Source organism: Cibotium barometz, chromosome 17 (assembly GCF_041138505.1).
Source record: "Cibotium barometz isolate CiBa-2024 chromosome 17, ASM4113850v1, whole genome shotgun sequence".
NCBI classification, from domain to species: domain Eukaryota; kingdom Viridiplantae; phylum Streptophyta; class Polypodiopsida; order Cyatheales; family Cibotiaceae; genus Cibotium; species Cibotium barometz.
The window spans coordinates 11,246,173-11,263,248 of NC_141062.1; the positions used below are offsets into that span (position 1 = coordinate 11,246,173).

The 17,076-nt window shown below is 43.5% G+C and overlaps 1 protein-coding gene across 3 annotated transcripts in view; it reads left to right on the forward strand.

The window, feature by feature from the left end:
• Nucleotides 1-827: 827 nt before the first annotated feature.
• Nucleotides 828-17,076, forward strand: part of LOC147629669 (integrin-linked protein kinase 1-like) — a 46,385-nt gene continuing 30,136 nt past the window's right edge. Inside the window, exons 1-7 of one of the 3 annotated variants that reach the window (XM_086811181.1) lie at nucleotides 844-1,018; nucleotides 1,193-1,300; nucleotides 1,395-1,835; nucleotides 1,940-2,014; nucleotides 2,104-2,214; nucleotides 14,160-14,239; nucleotides 14,799-14,919. In XM_086811181.1, coding sequence (XP_086667307.1) covers nucleotides 1,512-1,835; nucleotides 1,940-2,014; nucleotides 2,104-2,214; nucleotides 14,160-14,239; nucleotides 14,799-14,919 — 711 coding nt within the window. In that variant the 5' untranslated portion in view covers nucleotides 844-1,018; nucleotides 1,193-1,300; nucleotides 1,395-1,511. Of the gene's footprint in view, nucleotides 1,301-1,373; nucleotides 1,836-1,939; nucleotides 2,015-2,103; nucleotides 2,215-14,159; nucleotides 14,240-14,798; nucleotides 14,920-17,076 lie in introns of all 3 variants that reach the window. The other 2 variants (XM_086811183.1, XM_086811182.1) reach the window with 2 other exon arrangements.

A 17,076-nucleotide genomic window follows, 5' to 3' on the forward strand; every position in this document is an offset into this window, starting at 1 on the left:
TGTTTCTTCCTAACCACCTCACGAGCGACGACGATGAATATAAAAAGGTGGACTACAGTTGAAGCTATTCAATGCAGTGGCCTCCAAAATTTGAGAGTGAGAGAGAGAAAACGGAGTGAGAGACGTTGCGTTTTGTGATATATGTTGGAGAGAGATGCTACGTTTTGTGAACTACGCTGTTATGTAATTTAAAAAAATAAATAAATAATAACCTTAGTGTTGCAAATATGAGATCATCATTATGATTTTAAACTTTAGAAATTTTGTTAATTAATCGAGCTTGATTAATTAATGAATATGGAGCTAGCTTGAATATGTGTGTGAGTGAAGGCTTGTTTACTGCTGGGATATCAGATTTCTTGGGGGGATCAATCCAGTTTTTTATGTGAAGATGATAGATGGGATTTCCTTTGTAAAATTCTAAACGAGATAAAAAAGGGGTAGAGCAATGTCGAAGTGGGGTATTAGAGGTTGTGAGAAAGTCGGGTGTGGATGTGATATATGTAGTTGGTCTGACTTTCAGTAGTTAATATATATACACTTTATTGTTCCAAAAAAGAAAAAAGAAAAAAGGGAAAAGGAAAGAAAGAAATCCATGCAGTTAAGGGTTGAAGTCTGGCGTCTCAAGTTCCACGCGAGGTCGAATCCAGCTCACAGCACCGCCTAGCGCGTGACCAAAGCTAACACGTAGCGTGTTAGCTTTGGTCACGCGCTAGGCTTTGCTGTGGGCCCCCGTCTCAAGTTCCACGCGAGGTCGAATCCAGCTCACACCAAAGCCTAGTAGCGCGTGACCAAAGCTAACACGCTAGCGCGTAAGCGCGTAGCAGCACAAGTGAAAAAATTACTCAAACCCAACTTTCCACTACACGTTAGCACGTAAGCGGTGGGCACAAAGCAAAAGCTTCGTCGGTGAACTGAAGGTTGCTAGCAGGCTATCGTTGTGGCGCGCCGAAGCCACCTAACTGCTTTGCCATCCGATCTCGATGGTCTTCTCTCGCCCCAGCTCGCTGACACCATGGTCGTAATCTACTCTTAATCTTACTTTTGCCTTACATTTTGCTATGCTAGGAACCGGGTTTCTACATTCCATCATCACAGTCTTGCCAAGCTAGGATTTCTGTGCTCTGCTCAGCCTCGAGTCTATCGATCTAGGCCTTCAACCTATCCCCGGCAATTCTGTTGTGTTTTGCAGACTTGAGGTGTCTGCATGGTCTGGCTTTGCTAGGGTTTCAACTGACTGTGGAGGGTTAGCGTCCTGGCACCCCTCTACATTTTGCAGGCTGGTTAGGGTCTCATTCTGGTAAGATTTTCAGAGCTGCCTGGAATTTCAGCCTCCGGCTTCTCCATGTACACTGAGTTAAGGGTTTTGTCAGTATTTGCTTCTGTGAATGCAGGCAGGCTTCGATCCTGAGTTCGGATCCGTCCCGCATTACCAGTGCTAGGCTTCATCGCTTTCAAGTTCCCACTCTAGAAACAACTCCTCTGAGTACTACCACAAGTGAAGCCATCCAATGGATGGAGCCAGGCCGAGATTTACACTGGGCAGACAGTCCTCCTTGGCTCCCCCTAACCCCGATGATGGTGAAGAGGGATCCTCCAGCTTGTTTTGTCTCCCCGAGAAACTTGACAAGGCCATGCAGCTTCTTTTCCTCTCTAGCAAAGGGGATGAGGAAGGCATTGCTGCTTTAGTTGCAGAGGGTGCCGATGTAAATATTGCTGACTTTGATGACCGCACAGCTCTCCATGTGGCTGCTTGCGAGGGCCACGCGAAGGTCGTGGAGTTTTTGTTGAAGAAGGGAGCCAATGTGAATGCACGAGACCGATGGGGTAGCACTGTGAGCATCTTTTTACCACTCTTTTTCCCTGCTTTTGTAATGATAAAGATCATGTTCTACTGTAATTGGTTGGTCTACATTAGTAGTGACACCAATGCTTGCAGCCGCTTTCAGATGCAAAACATTATGGCAACAAGGATGTGTGCAAAATTTTAGAGGTGGCTGGTGCCAAGCTTCCTGTGAGTGCCCTGAATATGCTCTCATGGTTCTTTTTATATGGACAAGACAATCTAGAGTGTAGGCCGCTTATTGCATCAATGTTTTGCAGGAAACCTCCAAAAAAGTTCCAATGCAAGTTGCAAATCCAGCTGATGTGCCTGAATACGAAGTAAATCCAGAGGAGTTAACAAATTTTAGAAAAGATAGCAAGTTGTCCGAGGTATTCCCACATTTTTTACTCGGATCTGTCTGCATCATGTTACAACAATTGATTATCAACCTTATGGGAGCTCTGGTAACCCAGCATGTGCTGATGATTGCTGAAAGAAATTAAAAAAAACTGGTATATTACTTTTTTGCTCTGGAGTTAGTAGTGCCAGTCACATGCTAGGCTCTCCATGACTGTTGGTGCATCCATCAGTGTGCTGACTATAAAGAAGCTTATATTATGCTGCACATATTGTCCACCTTGGGCACGACAAAGATGTGGAATTGGGTTAGTTTCTACTGCATAATCAGATATTGTATTGTGCCATGCCCCACTAGAGATTACATTATTTACTTAACTCTTAGAATAGTAAAATCTTCGCGATGGAAGTCCTTGGAGTGAAGAGATCTTCGATTTGTCGCATTTTTTTGCGACAAAAGTCTTCAAGAGGATGAAGGGAACCTTGGGAAAGCTTCCCCTATGGTTCAACTTGAGAAACGAGGGTTGAAATTAGGGTTTTCAGCAAAAAGACCACAAATTACAGCAATAAAGAGAGCTGTTTTGCTGAATTTCAGTCATTAGGAGTGTGTAGGAGAGTGATTAGCATCCGGAAACACTCTTGGAAGCTTGGAAATGGAGTTGGGAAGGAGAAATTACAAAAAATACAGCCCAATAGTCCTCATGAAGGAGGCGCCAATCTCTAGAGAGAGGAGGAGGAGTGAGGTGGTGAGTTGTCCAGTGTAGGTGGCAGGGAGGTGCTTTGTGGGGCAAGCTAGAGTGGACACATGGCTGGTTACTTCTTTTGTACAAAGGGGATAAGGTCTGGGCGGTGGACATTGGGTTATGTCCACCTCAAGACATCAGTGTGTGAACACCGGGCTGGTCATAATTTATAAGTGAGTTTTGGTCGTCCAAAACTTAATGAAGTGTGTACACACTTACTTATAAATTAGTGCTAACTCTTAAGGTTAGGTTTATGACCAATACTTACCACATGTCACATGTTACATAACCATGTCAGCAAACAGTCTCACACGTACGGTTCGCAGGCGGGCGTCCCCTTACCTGAAACTACACATTGGTCAAGCAAGCATGAAAATAGCATGCAATTTCAATTGCAAGCAAGCACATAAAGATGCTATGCAATGTACAATTGGTATAGACAATTCCCGTTCATGAGACTATACCAAAATAGACGTGCTCCAGGCAAGTACATGAGGTACCAGACCCAATGAAATACCAATCCACCAAGCATTTTCGGGCATGTACACGGAGGCACAAGTCCCAACGGAAAGCCAAGTCCACAATATCACATGAGTGGCATCAATCCCCGGTATATACAACTGCCATGGACAACAGTGACAGTTTCTATGACATCCACACTAATAAGTGAGTGCAGGTTTATAAATATTTTATATAAATTTGATCATGTGCACCTAACTATTGTTAAAATATTGCATCGTTTCTTTTATGCTGTCGTGGAGCTGTCGGTCTGTTTTCCTACAGTCGACTGTTTCATGTACTAGTATATAAGAGTTGCTCCCTACATCATCATTTTTGCTCTATTTGCTGGTTCTTGTACTCTGTAACCTCAAGCTAATAAAGCTCAGTTCTTGCTTGCAATCTTTCTCTCTCTCTCTCTCATGTTCATTGCTTCCGCTTGTGCACATTCTTTCATGGTATCATTCGCCTAGGCTCTGGCTGTTGCGCAATCTTTTCGTCTTCGTTTTCTGCTTCCCTAGATTCTCCAGGCTGTAGATCCTTCAAAACAGTGGCTACGTTTCTCTCTCTTAGCTGCGTTTTTGCTCTACAAGCTCTCCAACTGCTGTCGGCCAGCCCCCAGGATGTGTTTTCTTCTACAGAGGCAAGTGGAGGAGGTCTAGCTGCAGATTCAGTAAGTGCATCAGACAAGTGGCACATCAGCCCCTCTCCCTCCAAGATTCCCTCCCTCTTCCGGTAGGCGGCTCCTGGTGGTGTGTTTTTTTGCATTTCTTTTGCTGCTGTCTAGCCTGCATCTTCAGAGGGGGCTACTAGTCCCTAGTTGGATCCTGTGGAAAGGTGCTTGAGAGAGCACGTGGATTGCTTAGCTATAGAGGTTTTTTGAGACATAGCTTCTTTGAGGTAGACATGGGTTCCCTCTGCACAAACAAGGAGGACAAGGTCATCAGTTTTTCTTCCAACTTTTTTGCACACTTTAAGATGCAGAGGGGGTGTTAAAATATTGCATCTTTTCTTTTATGCTGTCGTGGAGCTGTCGGCTTGTTTTCCTATAACCGACTATTTCATGTACTAGTATATAAGAGTTGCTCCCTTATTCATTCATTCCTGCCCTATTTGCTGGCTCTTGTAGTCTGTAACCTCAAGCTAATAAAGCTCAGTTCTTGCTTGCAATCTTTCTCTCTCTCATGTTCATTGCTTCCGCTTGTGCACATTCTTTCAACTATGTCCAAGAGCAGTGCTCGAGCATTGTAGGTTCTTACAATTAGGAACCTGGTTGTATGTGCAGTGAGCATGGCTTTTGACCTTTAGGTGAAGAAGAGACTCGGGGGGGACTATTACTTGATTTGAGCAATCTTAACATGTAATCTCATTCATTAGCGTGACACTCTACTTGCAACAATTGGTAAGCTTTAATGCTTAAATATGGAAGCAAGTAGCAGGAGGGAGGAACCGGATTACAAGATCACATACCCTGTGTAGTGTTCTTGTCCTACGTACTTTCTTGCAGATTGTTACTACCATGTGTTGGTGGAACAATAGAGAGCAAATGGTAGAGAACATGGGCACTCGAGAGGGTAGTGTGGATTGCAAGTCTACATCGACAACCACTTGTTTGCAATACTGTATTCATATGCATTGGTATGGAAATCTGGTTAGAAATGCCCATGACACTATGTACTTGATTCTCCTAAGATCAATATACTTTATTTGAGGGATGGGTTGGCCGTTTCGGCTCATTGTGTCTCTTCTCAACTCAGCAATTTACTTCTTGTATTTGAGCAAGTGTCCATCAAATCTTAGTGTATTTAAGTGTATTGATTAGCATTGTGTTCAATCAAGTTACATTGGTATCAGAGCATATGCTTCTCTTTCACTTCTATCATGAGAGACGATCACCGTGAACACTAGCTATCTCTACACTTAGAACATTATGGACAGTCATACAATGAATGTTGGAGATGCTAATACAAGGGCAGGGACAATAAAATGCATGCCTCCAATGCTTTACAGGATGAGCAAACTCATGTGGTGCACAATAGGGAACATGAAATATGTGGGACAGTCGTCCTGTGGCAAAGAGAAGATACAGGAAGAAGAGTCCATAGTTTTGAGGGCTGAACTTACTCGTATGCAGGCTCTTCTCCATGCACAACAAGAAGAATTGAACCTCTATCGCCGCGAGGATCCATTGGTACATGACCGTTTGGAGGCCAAGAAAGCTGAATCTTATATGGATCATGCAATGACAATGATTGCTCAAGAGTTGCACATGCAACCGAGGGAAGCAGCACGTGCATACTTGGCTCATATCGAGGATGCCTATGTAGAAAAGGCAACCATCCCACATGTCTTGGAATCCCTATGGGCGCCCGAACAAGAACTTATGTCTAAGAGGATGAATCTCCATGCTATGGGAGAGGAACAATCTGTGACTTCACGCCATGTAGGAATACCTTATGTAGCCCGTGAAGGATACAATGTTTATGGTAGTGGTCAAAATGTATGTCAAATGCTATTGCCGGCTGAAAATGTGCATGCACAACACATACAACATGGGCTGCAATTTTCAGTTGGTGCAGGTATTCGGCGTATCTCTCATGCTACTCATGCCTTTGAGTGTGCTCGTGAGGGAGAAGCTATGGCTGAAAATGTATCAATGCATGTTGAGGGGCCAGCCATGCCTCATGCTTACAGGGCACATGTATCTATGCCTTATGCATCACCTTTTGGTCCTGAAACGATGCCAGTCTCACAGGGGCTGTCCCAATGGACAAACATGGGGGAAAACATGTTGAGATGCTGGTACATGCATCAAAGTCTCGTGACTTCAAAGTCGGAGACAAATCTAGGAAGTTTGACACATATCATGGAGAATATGATGCATCAAAGGCACTTGCTTTTATTGCCCAGTTTGATATTTCTTTCAGTGATGAGGATTTTACTTAGAAATCCATGATCTGGCATGTAAGCATGTTCATGAAACGCACTGCTGCCCATTGGTGGCTCACGAAGAAGCTCTCACCGAATCCTGTTAGATCATGGGAAGAGTTCAAGGAGAGGTTCTATGCTCAATTCTTGCCTCCCAATGCATTGAATGAGATAACAATGAAGTGGGATTGGGTGAAGCAAAATGAGGGAGAATCGGTAAATGCATATGTATAAAAGTTTTGGAAAGTGCTTTTGGAGGTGTCTCGGGTCAATTGGCAGGAAATTGGGTGTTAACATTTGGGGCTTTTGATGTAATTGTGCCATTGGGCATTCATACATGCTGTATGATGTGAGCAATCTCACATTCGGGGCTAAATTGCAAGAAATTGGAGTGCAAATCAAAGGGCTTTTGTGCCAATTGGGTTGATTTGCATGCAGGCACTGGCATTTGATGCTTTGGGCAATGTGTTGATGCCTGTCAAGCACTCAATGTGCCAGTAAATCAAGGGGCTTTTATGTATTGGATGCATATGTGGCCAGGGGGAAGCATTGTGAAGACTCTGGATGCCTTCATGTGCATTAATGTACCATTCATGATCAGAAATTGATCTTGAATCAAGGGGCCTTTCAAGATTTTGTGCTTGTTGAGCTTGGCAAAGCAACAGGGAAGACTTTTATGCCTTGAACCCTCAGAAATCCACTTGCAGTCAAGGGGCTTTTGCCCAATTTCTGTCCGTGACTGTTATATGCAGTGGTGGGGACTGTCAAGGTCTGATTTTCACTCATTTGGACAGCCAGGAGAGCATTTATTGCTACCGTACTTGCTGGTACAGATTTGGTACAACTTTGTACAAGTTTTGGCATGGCTGTATATTGATTTGAGTGAGGAAAAGGCTCATTTTCAGCTGTTGTACTTGCCGGTACAGATTTGGTACATCATTGGTGAGCACTTAGTACTGTTGTACAGTATTTTGGAAGGGGAACAGAGCACATCTAAGGTACTGTCATAAATCTGCAGCAACCAGATTTTGGTGATTTTATCACATTCAGTGGGAGGAGAGTTGCATTCGTGCTTCCGCAGTGGGAGATAAACTTTGGGAGAACAACTGTGAGCACTTTCTGTGCTTTAGTGCAGTGTTTGCACATCTTGCAGGTAGTCAGGCATTGACTGTGTCAAAGGTTGCATATTGCTATGGCAACCACAGGTGAGAGCTCTTCATTGCTTCACATCAAGAACCTTGAAGGCTCACATAATTATGACATTTGGCAAACCTAGTGCTATAATGTGTTGCTCCAGAAGAAGCAGCACAAGCCCATCAAAGAAAGGGGTGTAATGCCCGCTTCTCTTACTGCTGAAGAATGGGAAGATATGGATGAGCTGGCAAGATCCACCATCATGTTGTCTGTGTCAGACTCTTTACTTTTCAGCATACATGAAGAGAAGACAGCTTGGGGAATGTGGCAAAGATTGCAGGACTTGTATGCCCAGCAAAGTGCCTCAAGCAAAGTGGATTGGTTGAAGAAACTCATAGGTCTTCAAATGAAGGAAGGGGCGTCTATGACAGCCCATCTAAATGAGTTTAATGGTGTTGTCAGCCAGGTCATCAATCAAAAGTTGGCAATGGACGATGAGTTCAAAGCCACCTTTCTCTTATGCACTTTGCCAGAGAGTTGGGACACATTCAGGACAGCCACTAGCAATTCAAATGCTATGCTGTCATATGCAGATGTGGAGGGTGCTCTCCTTCAAGAGGAGATGAACAGGAAGAACAACTCTGTTGGAAAGTCCAATGCAATGAATGCATGTGGGAGATCCCAACAAAGGGGTAAAAGCCAAGAACGGGGAAGGAGCAAGTCCCGCTCCAAAAAGGACTTGGAATGCCATTATTGTGGCAAGAAGGGACATTTCAAAAAGCAATGCTACAAATGGAAGAATGATCAAAAGGAAAAGGGCAAAGGAAAAGACAAAGACAAAGATAAAGCCAAAGATGCAAAGCCAAAGGGCAAAAGTGGAGTCAAGATTGAAGAAGTCAATGTGTCACATGCAGGTGACAGTGAGGATGAAGTCCTATTCATGTCTTCACTTGATGCCCATTCACTCCATGCAGGAGATGGTCATGGTATGCACTCATGGATCATTGATTCAGGTGTCTCTTTTCATGTCACAGGTTGCAGAGACATGTTTGTCAGGTATACTGCTGGCAATGAAGGAGTAGTTTATTTGGGTGACAACCATGCATGCCAGATTCTTGGCAGAGGTGATGTGAGGCTTGTGTTTTCAGATGGCTCACAGCTTATGCTCCATGATGTCAGGCATGTGCCTGAGATCAAGAAGAACCTGTTTTCTACTGGACAGCTTGATGATGCTGGTTATGTTACCACATTTGGTAGTGGAAAGTGGAAGATTAGTAAGGGCTCCCTGGTTGTTGCCAGAGGCTCTAAGGTGGACACTCTTTACTTCATGCATGCTGGTGTTTGTCACCATGCTAATGTAAATGCAACCGAGCTGCCGGAAATCTCTATGTGGCATAGCCGGTTGGGACACATGAGTGTCAAAGGAATGGAGCAATTGTCTCGTTTTGGTTACTTGCCTTCTCTAAAGTTCTCAAGTTTTCAGTTTTGTGAGCATTGTATATATGGCAGGCAACCCCAGTGCCCCCACAAGAAAGCTCTTGGACAGAAAGATGCTCAGTTAGAGCTTGTGCATACAGATGTATGTGAGATGCCTCAGCTTTCTTTGTGAGGGGCAAAATATTTTGTGTCTTTTATTGATGATGCTACATGCAAGGTGTGGGTTTATCCTCTTCGTTTGAAGAGTGATACATTCTCAGTGTTTGAGATGTTTGTTGCTCATGTTGAGAATCAAACTGGCAAAACATTGAAGGCTTTGCGTTCCGACAATGGTGGAGAGTATATGTCCAAACAGTTTCAAGACTTTTGTGATGCTAAAGGCATCAAGAGGGAGCTCTTTGCTCCTTATGATCCTCCACAAAACGGGATAGCAGAGAGGATGAACAGGACCATTCAGGAGAAGGTCCGTTCTATGTTGTCACATGCTGCGTTACCTCATGGTTTTTGGGCTGAAGCTGTTATGACAGCCGTTCATCTTATAAACAGGTCACCTAACACGAGGCTTGGTGGGAAAGTGCCAGAGGAAGTATGGACAGGGAAGCCTCCGTCCTACAAGCACTTGAGAGTGTTTGGTTGCGTTGCGTACGTGCACATACGCAGGGAAATACGCACCAAACTTGATCCTAAGTCTCACAAATGCATATTCCTAGGATATGGTGACAGAGGTGAAATGGGGTATAGACTTTGGGATCCAGTGAATAGAAAGATTATACGCAGCAATGATGTCATTTTTGATGAAACATGCTTGTATAAAAAGCCTGCAAGGCAACAGGAGCCTGGCAGAGTCATCTTTGATGATGATGGACATCATGGACAACAACCAAGGGCTGTAAATCAGCCATTACAGCAACAAAACCAGCCCTTAAATGGTGCTGAAAATGGTCCAAATGGACAGCCAGAGATGGCAGAAGATATCCCTATGGATATCCCACAGTTAGAGGAGATACCGGGCATGATCTTTCAACCTTATGGCATGGAACAGGACCCACCAATAGGTGATATGCAGGCTGGACAGCAACCTGCAAATGATGATCTTTGGGTACGGAGGTCCACAAGACCCTCCAGACCCCCTGATAGGTTTGTTCCAGGGGTTGACTACTTGATGCTCACTGACTGTGGGGAGCCCTCTTGTTATAAGGAGGCTTTACAGAGGGCAGACAAGGCTCTTTGGGAGCGTGCTATGAAGTGAGAGATGGATTCTCTGCACAAAAATGGAACATGGGAGTTGGTGCATTTGCCTACAGGCAAGAAAGTTTTGCCATGCAAGTGGGTTTACAGGCTCAAAGTTGCACCTGATACAAAACCAAGATACAAAGCCAGGTTAGTGGCTAAGGGCTTCAAGCAGGAATATGGTGTGGACTTTGATGAGACCTTCTCTCCAGTGGTCAAAATGACCACACTTAGAGCTGTATTAGCTTTGGATGATCTGGATTTGATTCAGATGGATGTGAAGACTGCTTTTCTTCACGGTGATCTCCATGAGGAGATATATATGCAACAGCCAGAGGGTTATGCAGTGAATGGAAAGGAGAAGCTTGTATGCAAGCTGAAAAAGAGTCTTTATGGTCTCAAACAGGCACCAAGGGAATGGTATCATAAATTTGATACATTCATGAAATCCCAGGATTTCAGGAGGAGTGACATAGATCACTGCTTATACACCAAGAAAGCTTTGGATGGCAGTCTATTAATCCTCATCTTGTATGTTGATGATATGTTGATTGCCGGGAAATCTTGTAAAGAGATGGATGCCTTGAAGAAGAGGCTGCATCAGACCTTTGATATGAAGGATTTGGGTGATGCAAATCACATTTTGGGTATGCGGATACTTCGGGACAGAATTCAGCATGTGTTGTATTTGTCTCAGAAGGAATACATTGGCAAAGTTTTGCAGAGGCTCAATATGGAGGGGGGGAAGAAGACTAGTACTCCTTTACCTCCATATGTGAAACTCAGTGCTATGGACAACCCACAGTCGGATAGTGACAGGGCTGATATGGCCAAGATTCCGTATGCTTCTGCTTTTGGCAGTCTCATGTATGCCATGGTTGCTACCAGGCCGGACATTGCATTTGCAGTGGGAGTGGTTACTAGATACATGGCCAACCCTGGCAAGAAGCATTGGGAAGCAGTGAAAGGTGTCATGAGATACCCGAAGGGCAGACAGGATATGTGCATCTGCTTTGGCAAACAGGATGCATTAGTGCATGGTTACACGGATTCGGATTATGCCGGTCATCCAGATAACCGGAAGTCTACTACCGGTTATGTGTTTACATTCACAGGAGGTGTTGTGTCATGGATATCCAGGATGCAGAAGTGCACTGCCTTATCTATTACAGAGGCCGAGTATATTGCAGCCACAGAGGCTTGCAAGGAGGCATTATGGCTATCTCGGTTAGTGGTTGATTTGGGTTATACAGGGGATATTCCATTGTTGCATTGTGACAGTCAGAGTGCCATCCAGTTGGCAAAGAACCCTGTCTTTCATGCAAAGACGAAGCATGTGGATGTAAAGTATCACTTCATCAGAGAGGTGATAGAGGACAAGCTGATTCAGCTTGTCAAGATTCATACGGATGACAACCCGGCTGATCTGTTGACAAAGAGTTTGCCTCCAGACCGGTTTGCTCATTGCAGACACTTGATGGGCATTGGATGAGGCCAGTTTCAGCCTTGATATGGCCTTGTATATTATCATGTACATGCTGATTTTTTCTTTTCCTTCACTTAAGGGCACATTGCCTACAAGCCAATAAGTTTTATAGTACATAGTACACTTAGTACTTTTAATGTACTAAGTGCACTATGTGCACTAGAGCAAATATACATGTGTGATAGGGGAGTCACACACTCATATACTTTGTGAGTTGACTTATCCCCACATGTCTCTCTCTCTCTCCCTTCTTCTCTGTGTGTGTCTCCCACATGAAACCTTAACTGTTTCAGCTGAGCTTCTTTAGCTCCTTCAAGCTTAGCAAAAGGGACGACACTGCGTGCAACACCACACCTGGACACACCGACAGAAGAGCATTTTTGATCTTATGGCGATCTTTGAGTTTGGATCCCCTATGTGCCGGTTATCAGATGAGGTCTTGAGATGTTTCTGCAACTCTATCAGGCTTTAGAGTTGCAAGCTTTGGCCTTTCATGCCTTCATTGTGTATCAGTGTGTTGTTGGCTTACCTGACAGCGTCTGTCTATTTTGCATTTTCATTGTGGTTTGTTTAGGGTATAGGACATGCCCTATGCATCTTTCACCATAGTACTTGCACATTTCTTATCATCATTGGTCCCATAAGCTGTTTTGGCCCCTGAGAACATTCCTCTCTCTCTCTCTCTCTCTCTCTCTCTCTCTCTCTCTCTCTTGCCAATGAAGGCAGGCATGTTTTAGATAAATTTTTTCCCTTGTTTAATCTTTATGCAATTGATGTAGATCATATGGAAGACAATTTTGTCTAAGAAACATTGCTCGTGACAAACATGGTGAAGGTGGTGCAGTGTATTGAAAATATTCAGCTGATAGTCTGACTCATAAATGGAATACGACTTTCCAAACCACATATGTAAAGAGATTGGACTAACAACCGTCAATCTCAAAACATTGATCTCGCTAGAGAGGGCAAAGTAGTTGATTTTGGCACTCTTTCTTACTTTTGATACTGCATATGGTAAACTACAAGAACCACTAAAACATGAGTTCTTTACTCACATGATTATTTATGACTTTGTGAGGAGTTGTCAATACAAGGGAGTTGGTATGGCTAGATAGTTGTTCAAGATGGACATTTTAAGAGTCCTGCATAAGAAATTGTGAAATTGTTTCAAGCCATTGCAAAGGAAGGTGGTTTTAGGATAGTGGGGAGGTTATTAGCTCCATGAAATTTGTGGTGTGATTATGAAACAGATTTATCATCTATGCATCACATATCCACTTAACAGACTTGTAGAGGTTGCGGTTGTGTGTTTCTTTTTAAATAATTCACAACATGGTAGAATACCTGTAACCTCACCCTCAATCATAGTATTTATATATTTTTGGCATCACACTATCAAATAAAAGACAGTTGCCCAGTCTTACGGTGAAAGTACCAAAAAAAACCAAAGCTAAAGTGAAAGCACCGGTCATAACAAAAAGAAATTTTAGAGGATGCAAGCATTGAGACCACAATAATGAGGGTCCTTGTGAGAGGTTTCCTTCTCTATTCATTGGGAAATATAAGATTTTTTTTTTTTGGAACTGTCACACAACTAGCCGGCATACCCTTTTTGGATTCTTTAACTTACCGTCTGGTGTCTTCTTTAAACTTATATTATCTAATGTCTTTTTTATGTCACTTCTCAAGCTTTAAGATTATTTGATGTATCTGCACATATACATATGAAAATTGTTCACTTCACAAACTACTAGCCAATGTCATCATAGTCATGCTAATAACTTTCAACTTTTTAATGCCTGAATACGACTCGAAGTTGTAAATCTCCAAACATATTATTGAGGCTACACTTTTTTTCAGCCTTTAGCAGTGTGCTGGTGTGGAATTATCTTGCTGTAGTGCTCGCTGACCCAACGCTATTCCCACCAACACCCATGTCATGGACTTTGCTTGTGTTGCTCTTTTCAAAGAGCATGGTTTCTTCAGCTTTAGAAAGAAGGTGGTTATTGGACTTCCCACAGTAAAGTGGATTCCTTCCACCAGATCTTTCTTTGCAGAAAGTTAACGCTTTTTTGTACAATGGACGTTATATTGTCTGCATAAAAATAACGTGAGGCTTTGGTGAGTAAACACTTTTGTTAGGTCTTAAGACTAGCCTAGGCTGGTCTTTGGGTAAAGAAGATATGGCACTGCTGTAGAGAGGGTGATACTGGCATCAAAAAGTATCTGCAGGGGTTGATCTTTGCGACTTTTGACTGTATGAGTGAATTGTGCTTGATGACTTGCTTATTTACGCTTATTTTTTAATGAATTTACTGTTTCTAAATCATATTTATCTCATTTACAACAAGACTTGGCCATAGATTTTAGCAGCAGCTCTAAGCTACTTCCAACAAAGAACGTTTTTATCATTCTCCGGGAAAAAGAAAGAACGTTTTTATCATTCATTTTTGTGTGAAGTTGCTTTCTTAGCTTTGTTTAGCTGGTCAAGGTACTCAATACTTGCTGAATACTTGTGCAGTATAATGTTGCCAAATGGCAAGGGACTTATGTTGCTGTAAAGGAGATCCCAGGTGACCTATCAAATCAGCCACAAATTGTGTAAGTGGTGGCTGCCCCCTGTGATTTCAGTTGTTTGCTTTAAGAAGGGTAAAATAGCTGGTGTAAAGAATGAGGGGTGCATCAATCTGGATGGGCAACTTCTGGTAGCGCTGTACTAGTTTAAAGTGCATCTATCATGATAGGACAAGCATTGGTTTTGGAAGGGGTGAAGAATGGGCCGTAGTGAGCTTTGGTTTTTATGGAAGCTTGAGTTGCATTTATGAAGTTCTAGTTATAAATGTCACAGAGCTGCATCTATCATGATACTACATACAACTGCTGGTTTTAGACAGGGTGAAGAAAGGATGTGATTAGTTCTGCTCTTCAGTGAAGAAGCTTGACTGGCATGACTTGCAATTTTAATAATACATGTCATAGAGCCTCGGGCTGCAACGTGGTAAAAAAGTTCAGTGTTAGTGTGGAAACGTGTGCTGGAATTAAAACAGGCTTGATGCATCATAGGTTTAGTTATCAGAGACTTAAAGACTGCTGAGGTTACATGGGACATGATAAAGCTCTGTAAACCTGTTGCTCTTTCTGATATTACTGGGTGGTGCAGGGCGGTTTTTCGGGAGGAATTGGCTTTACTGCAAAAGCTGCGGCATCCAAACATTGTGCAATTTCTAGGGGCTGTAACCCAAAGTACTCCAATGCGAATCATTGTAGAGTATTGTGCAGGGGTATGGATATTTATTATTTGCCCTGTTTGCTATGCAAAAATAAACAGTCTAGAATATAAATGAGAATGCTTTTTTGATATTTTACTTAATATTCATAAATGTTTGGGCTGCATTGGTCGATTTACAAAGTAGTCAACTGTCAAATGGGATAATTTAAAGATTGAGCCATGTTCAAACAGTTCTTTGAAAGTGCTGCCAATGCTTGATGATGGGGTGTTTGTGTATTTTCCATTGTTACAGGCACTGTTTGTTAGAAGGCTGTAACCTCAAGCGATTTCACTAAACTTCCTCATACTTGTGCAGCAGCATGCCTTTAGTAATAAGCCTTTGCTGAAATGAGGAACGTTAAAATAAGACCCATCCTCATATAGAATTTTCAAGTGCCATCCAGTCTAGTTGACAAGGTCCCTTTGTCATGGTGCCTCAATGTTCTCACATCTAGATTGCTGTCGCGTGCATCCTGCACTTGGATGCCACGTGGACATATATGTACAGTACAGGTGCAAGGCCTATGGTGGTTACTTGGTCTCATGTGAGCCCTTGTCTGGGGCGAGTCAGCCAGGGATCTACTATAGAGCATCATGGTAAGTGTACAAGTCCGGTAAATGGTCATGGTTAGTCGTGCATGTCCCACACATGATGTCAGTGCATGTCCTGCACATCTTTGTAACCCTCTGGAATGATGTAGAGGTGTTCTGGGCACTTTTATGAGGGTCGCAGCCGGGTGTATGAGCACCATGTAGGTCATAGGAGTCATTATCTAGGAGCACGGTGTGCGTGAACTCATGTTTGCATGGAAACCTTTCAACACCCAAAGGTGGGATTGTGGATAATCTTGAGCTATGGGCTGGGGCAGCCCTTCGGGTCATGCCGGGGGGCACATGACCCAGAAGTCAGGTGCCTAGAGGCAAGGGACCCATATGTGAAATGCTGATTTATGGCATTTTGGGTTTGTTCTCTACTAGTCGGCCTGCTTATATGCAGTCGGCCAGGCCTATTGCTCATGCCCACGCCCTATAAATGGGATGCTCCACCCCCAAGCTAATCATCTGAATGTTCTACAACTTGCTCAGGCTTAAGCAAACGCAAGGCTGTAAGGGCAGATCCAGGGTGGCCAGCAGTGTTTCCAGAAATGCAGCAAGACAAGTTGTTATCTATAGGCTGTTTACAGCCAGACAGTCAGTCCTCTAAACATTCAGCAGTAAAGCAAATACACTATTTGTGGTGGAGGCTCTTACAGAGGGTATTTGGGATCCAATATTGTGTTTCTTCTTCTTTCTCTCTGCGCTATTCATCGTCAAGATTGAAGGTGCTGGATTTTGTTAATCAAAGTATAATCCTTGTCTGTAAGCTTCGCATGTTGAATCAGAGCTTTCCCTTTTGGTGAAGAAATTCAGCCAAAAGTTTGTCGCTTCCCATATCTCTTACTTCATCGTGCAGTGATGAAACCCTTGCCATTGTCTTGACCAGGAGGTGGGGTGGATTAAGATTTTTCTTTTTGCTTGTGGGGTTGGTTTTCAAGATCCCAGAAGCACTCCCCTTTCTGGTGTGACTCCTGCCCCTCAAAGGGCAATTGGTTTTAGCCTTCGGAATGTGACCGGGATAGTCTCCCACATACATAGTGGATTGCATTGTTGCGGTCAGGAAGAACCTTGAACACCCCCACTATGGTGACATCAGACGATGAGAGAAGAGGTGATACCCAAAGAGCAACCACGTCTACAACATCCGGGAGGCTGGAGCACCACTCCCAATGTGGACCGGTTGGCAAATATGTTCGAGGGTCTCATGCAAGCCATGAAGTAGCACAATGCTCAATTGCAACAGCTGTAGGATAGGATGCTTGCTCTAGAGAATCGGTTACCTCTTCCACCTTCTTCTCCCCCCCCATCCTCCTCTCCCCCCTCTTGCTCTAGCTCTCACATGGACACCTACCCCTACTTTTTCTTTTACCACTTCAAATACCGACGTGTTAACGCAACAAGGGCTCGAGTATCAACATGAGTTGAAGATACGAGAGCACGAGCTTCGGATGCAAGGAGACTGTGAAGCAGCAACCCATGATGCAAAAGCCCAGTGGTTGGTTGTAGAACAAGAAGAGCGAAGAGGCATGTGGAACACGATCGATTCCTTGCGGCTCTTGACGCAATTGCGGCA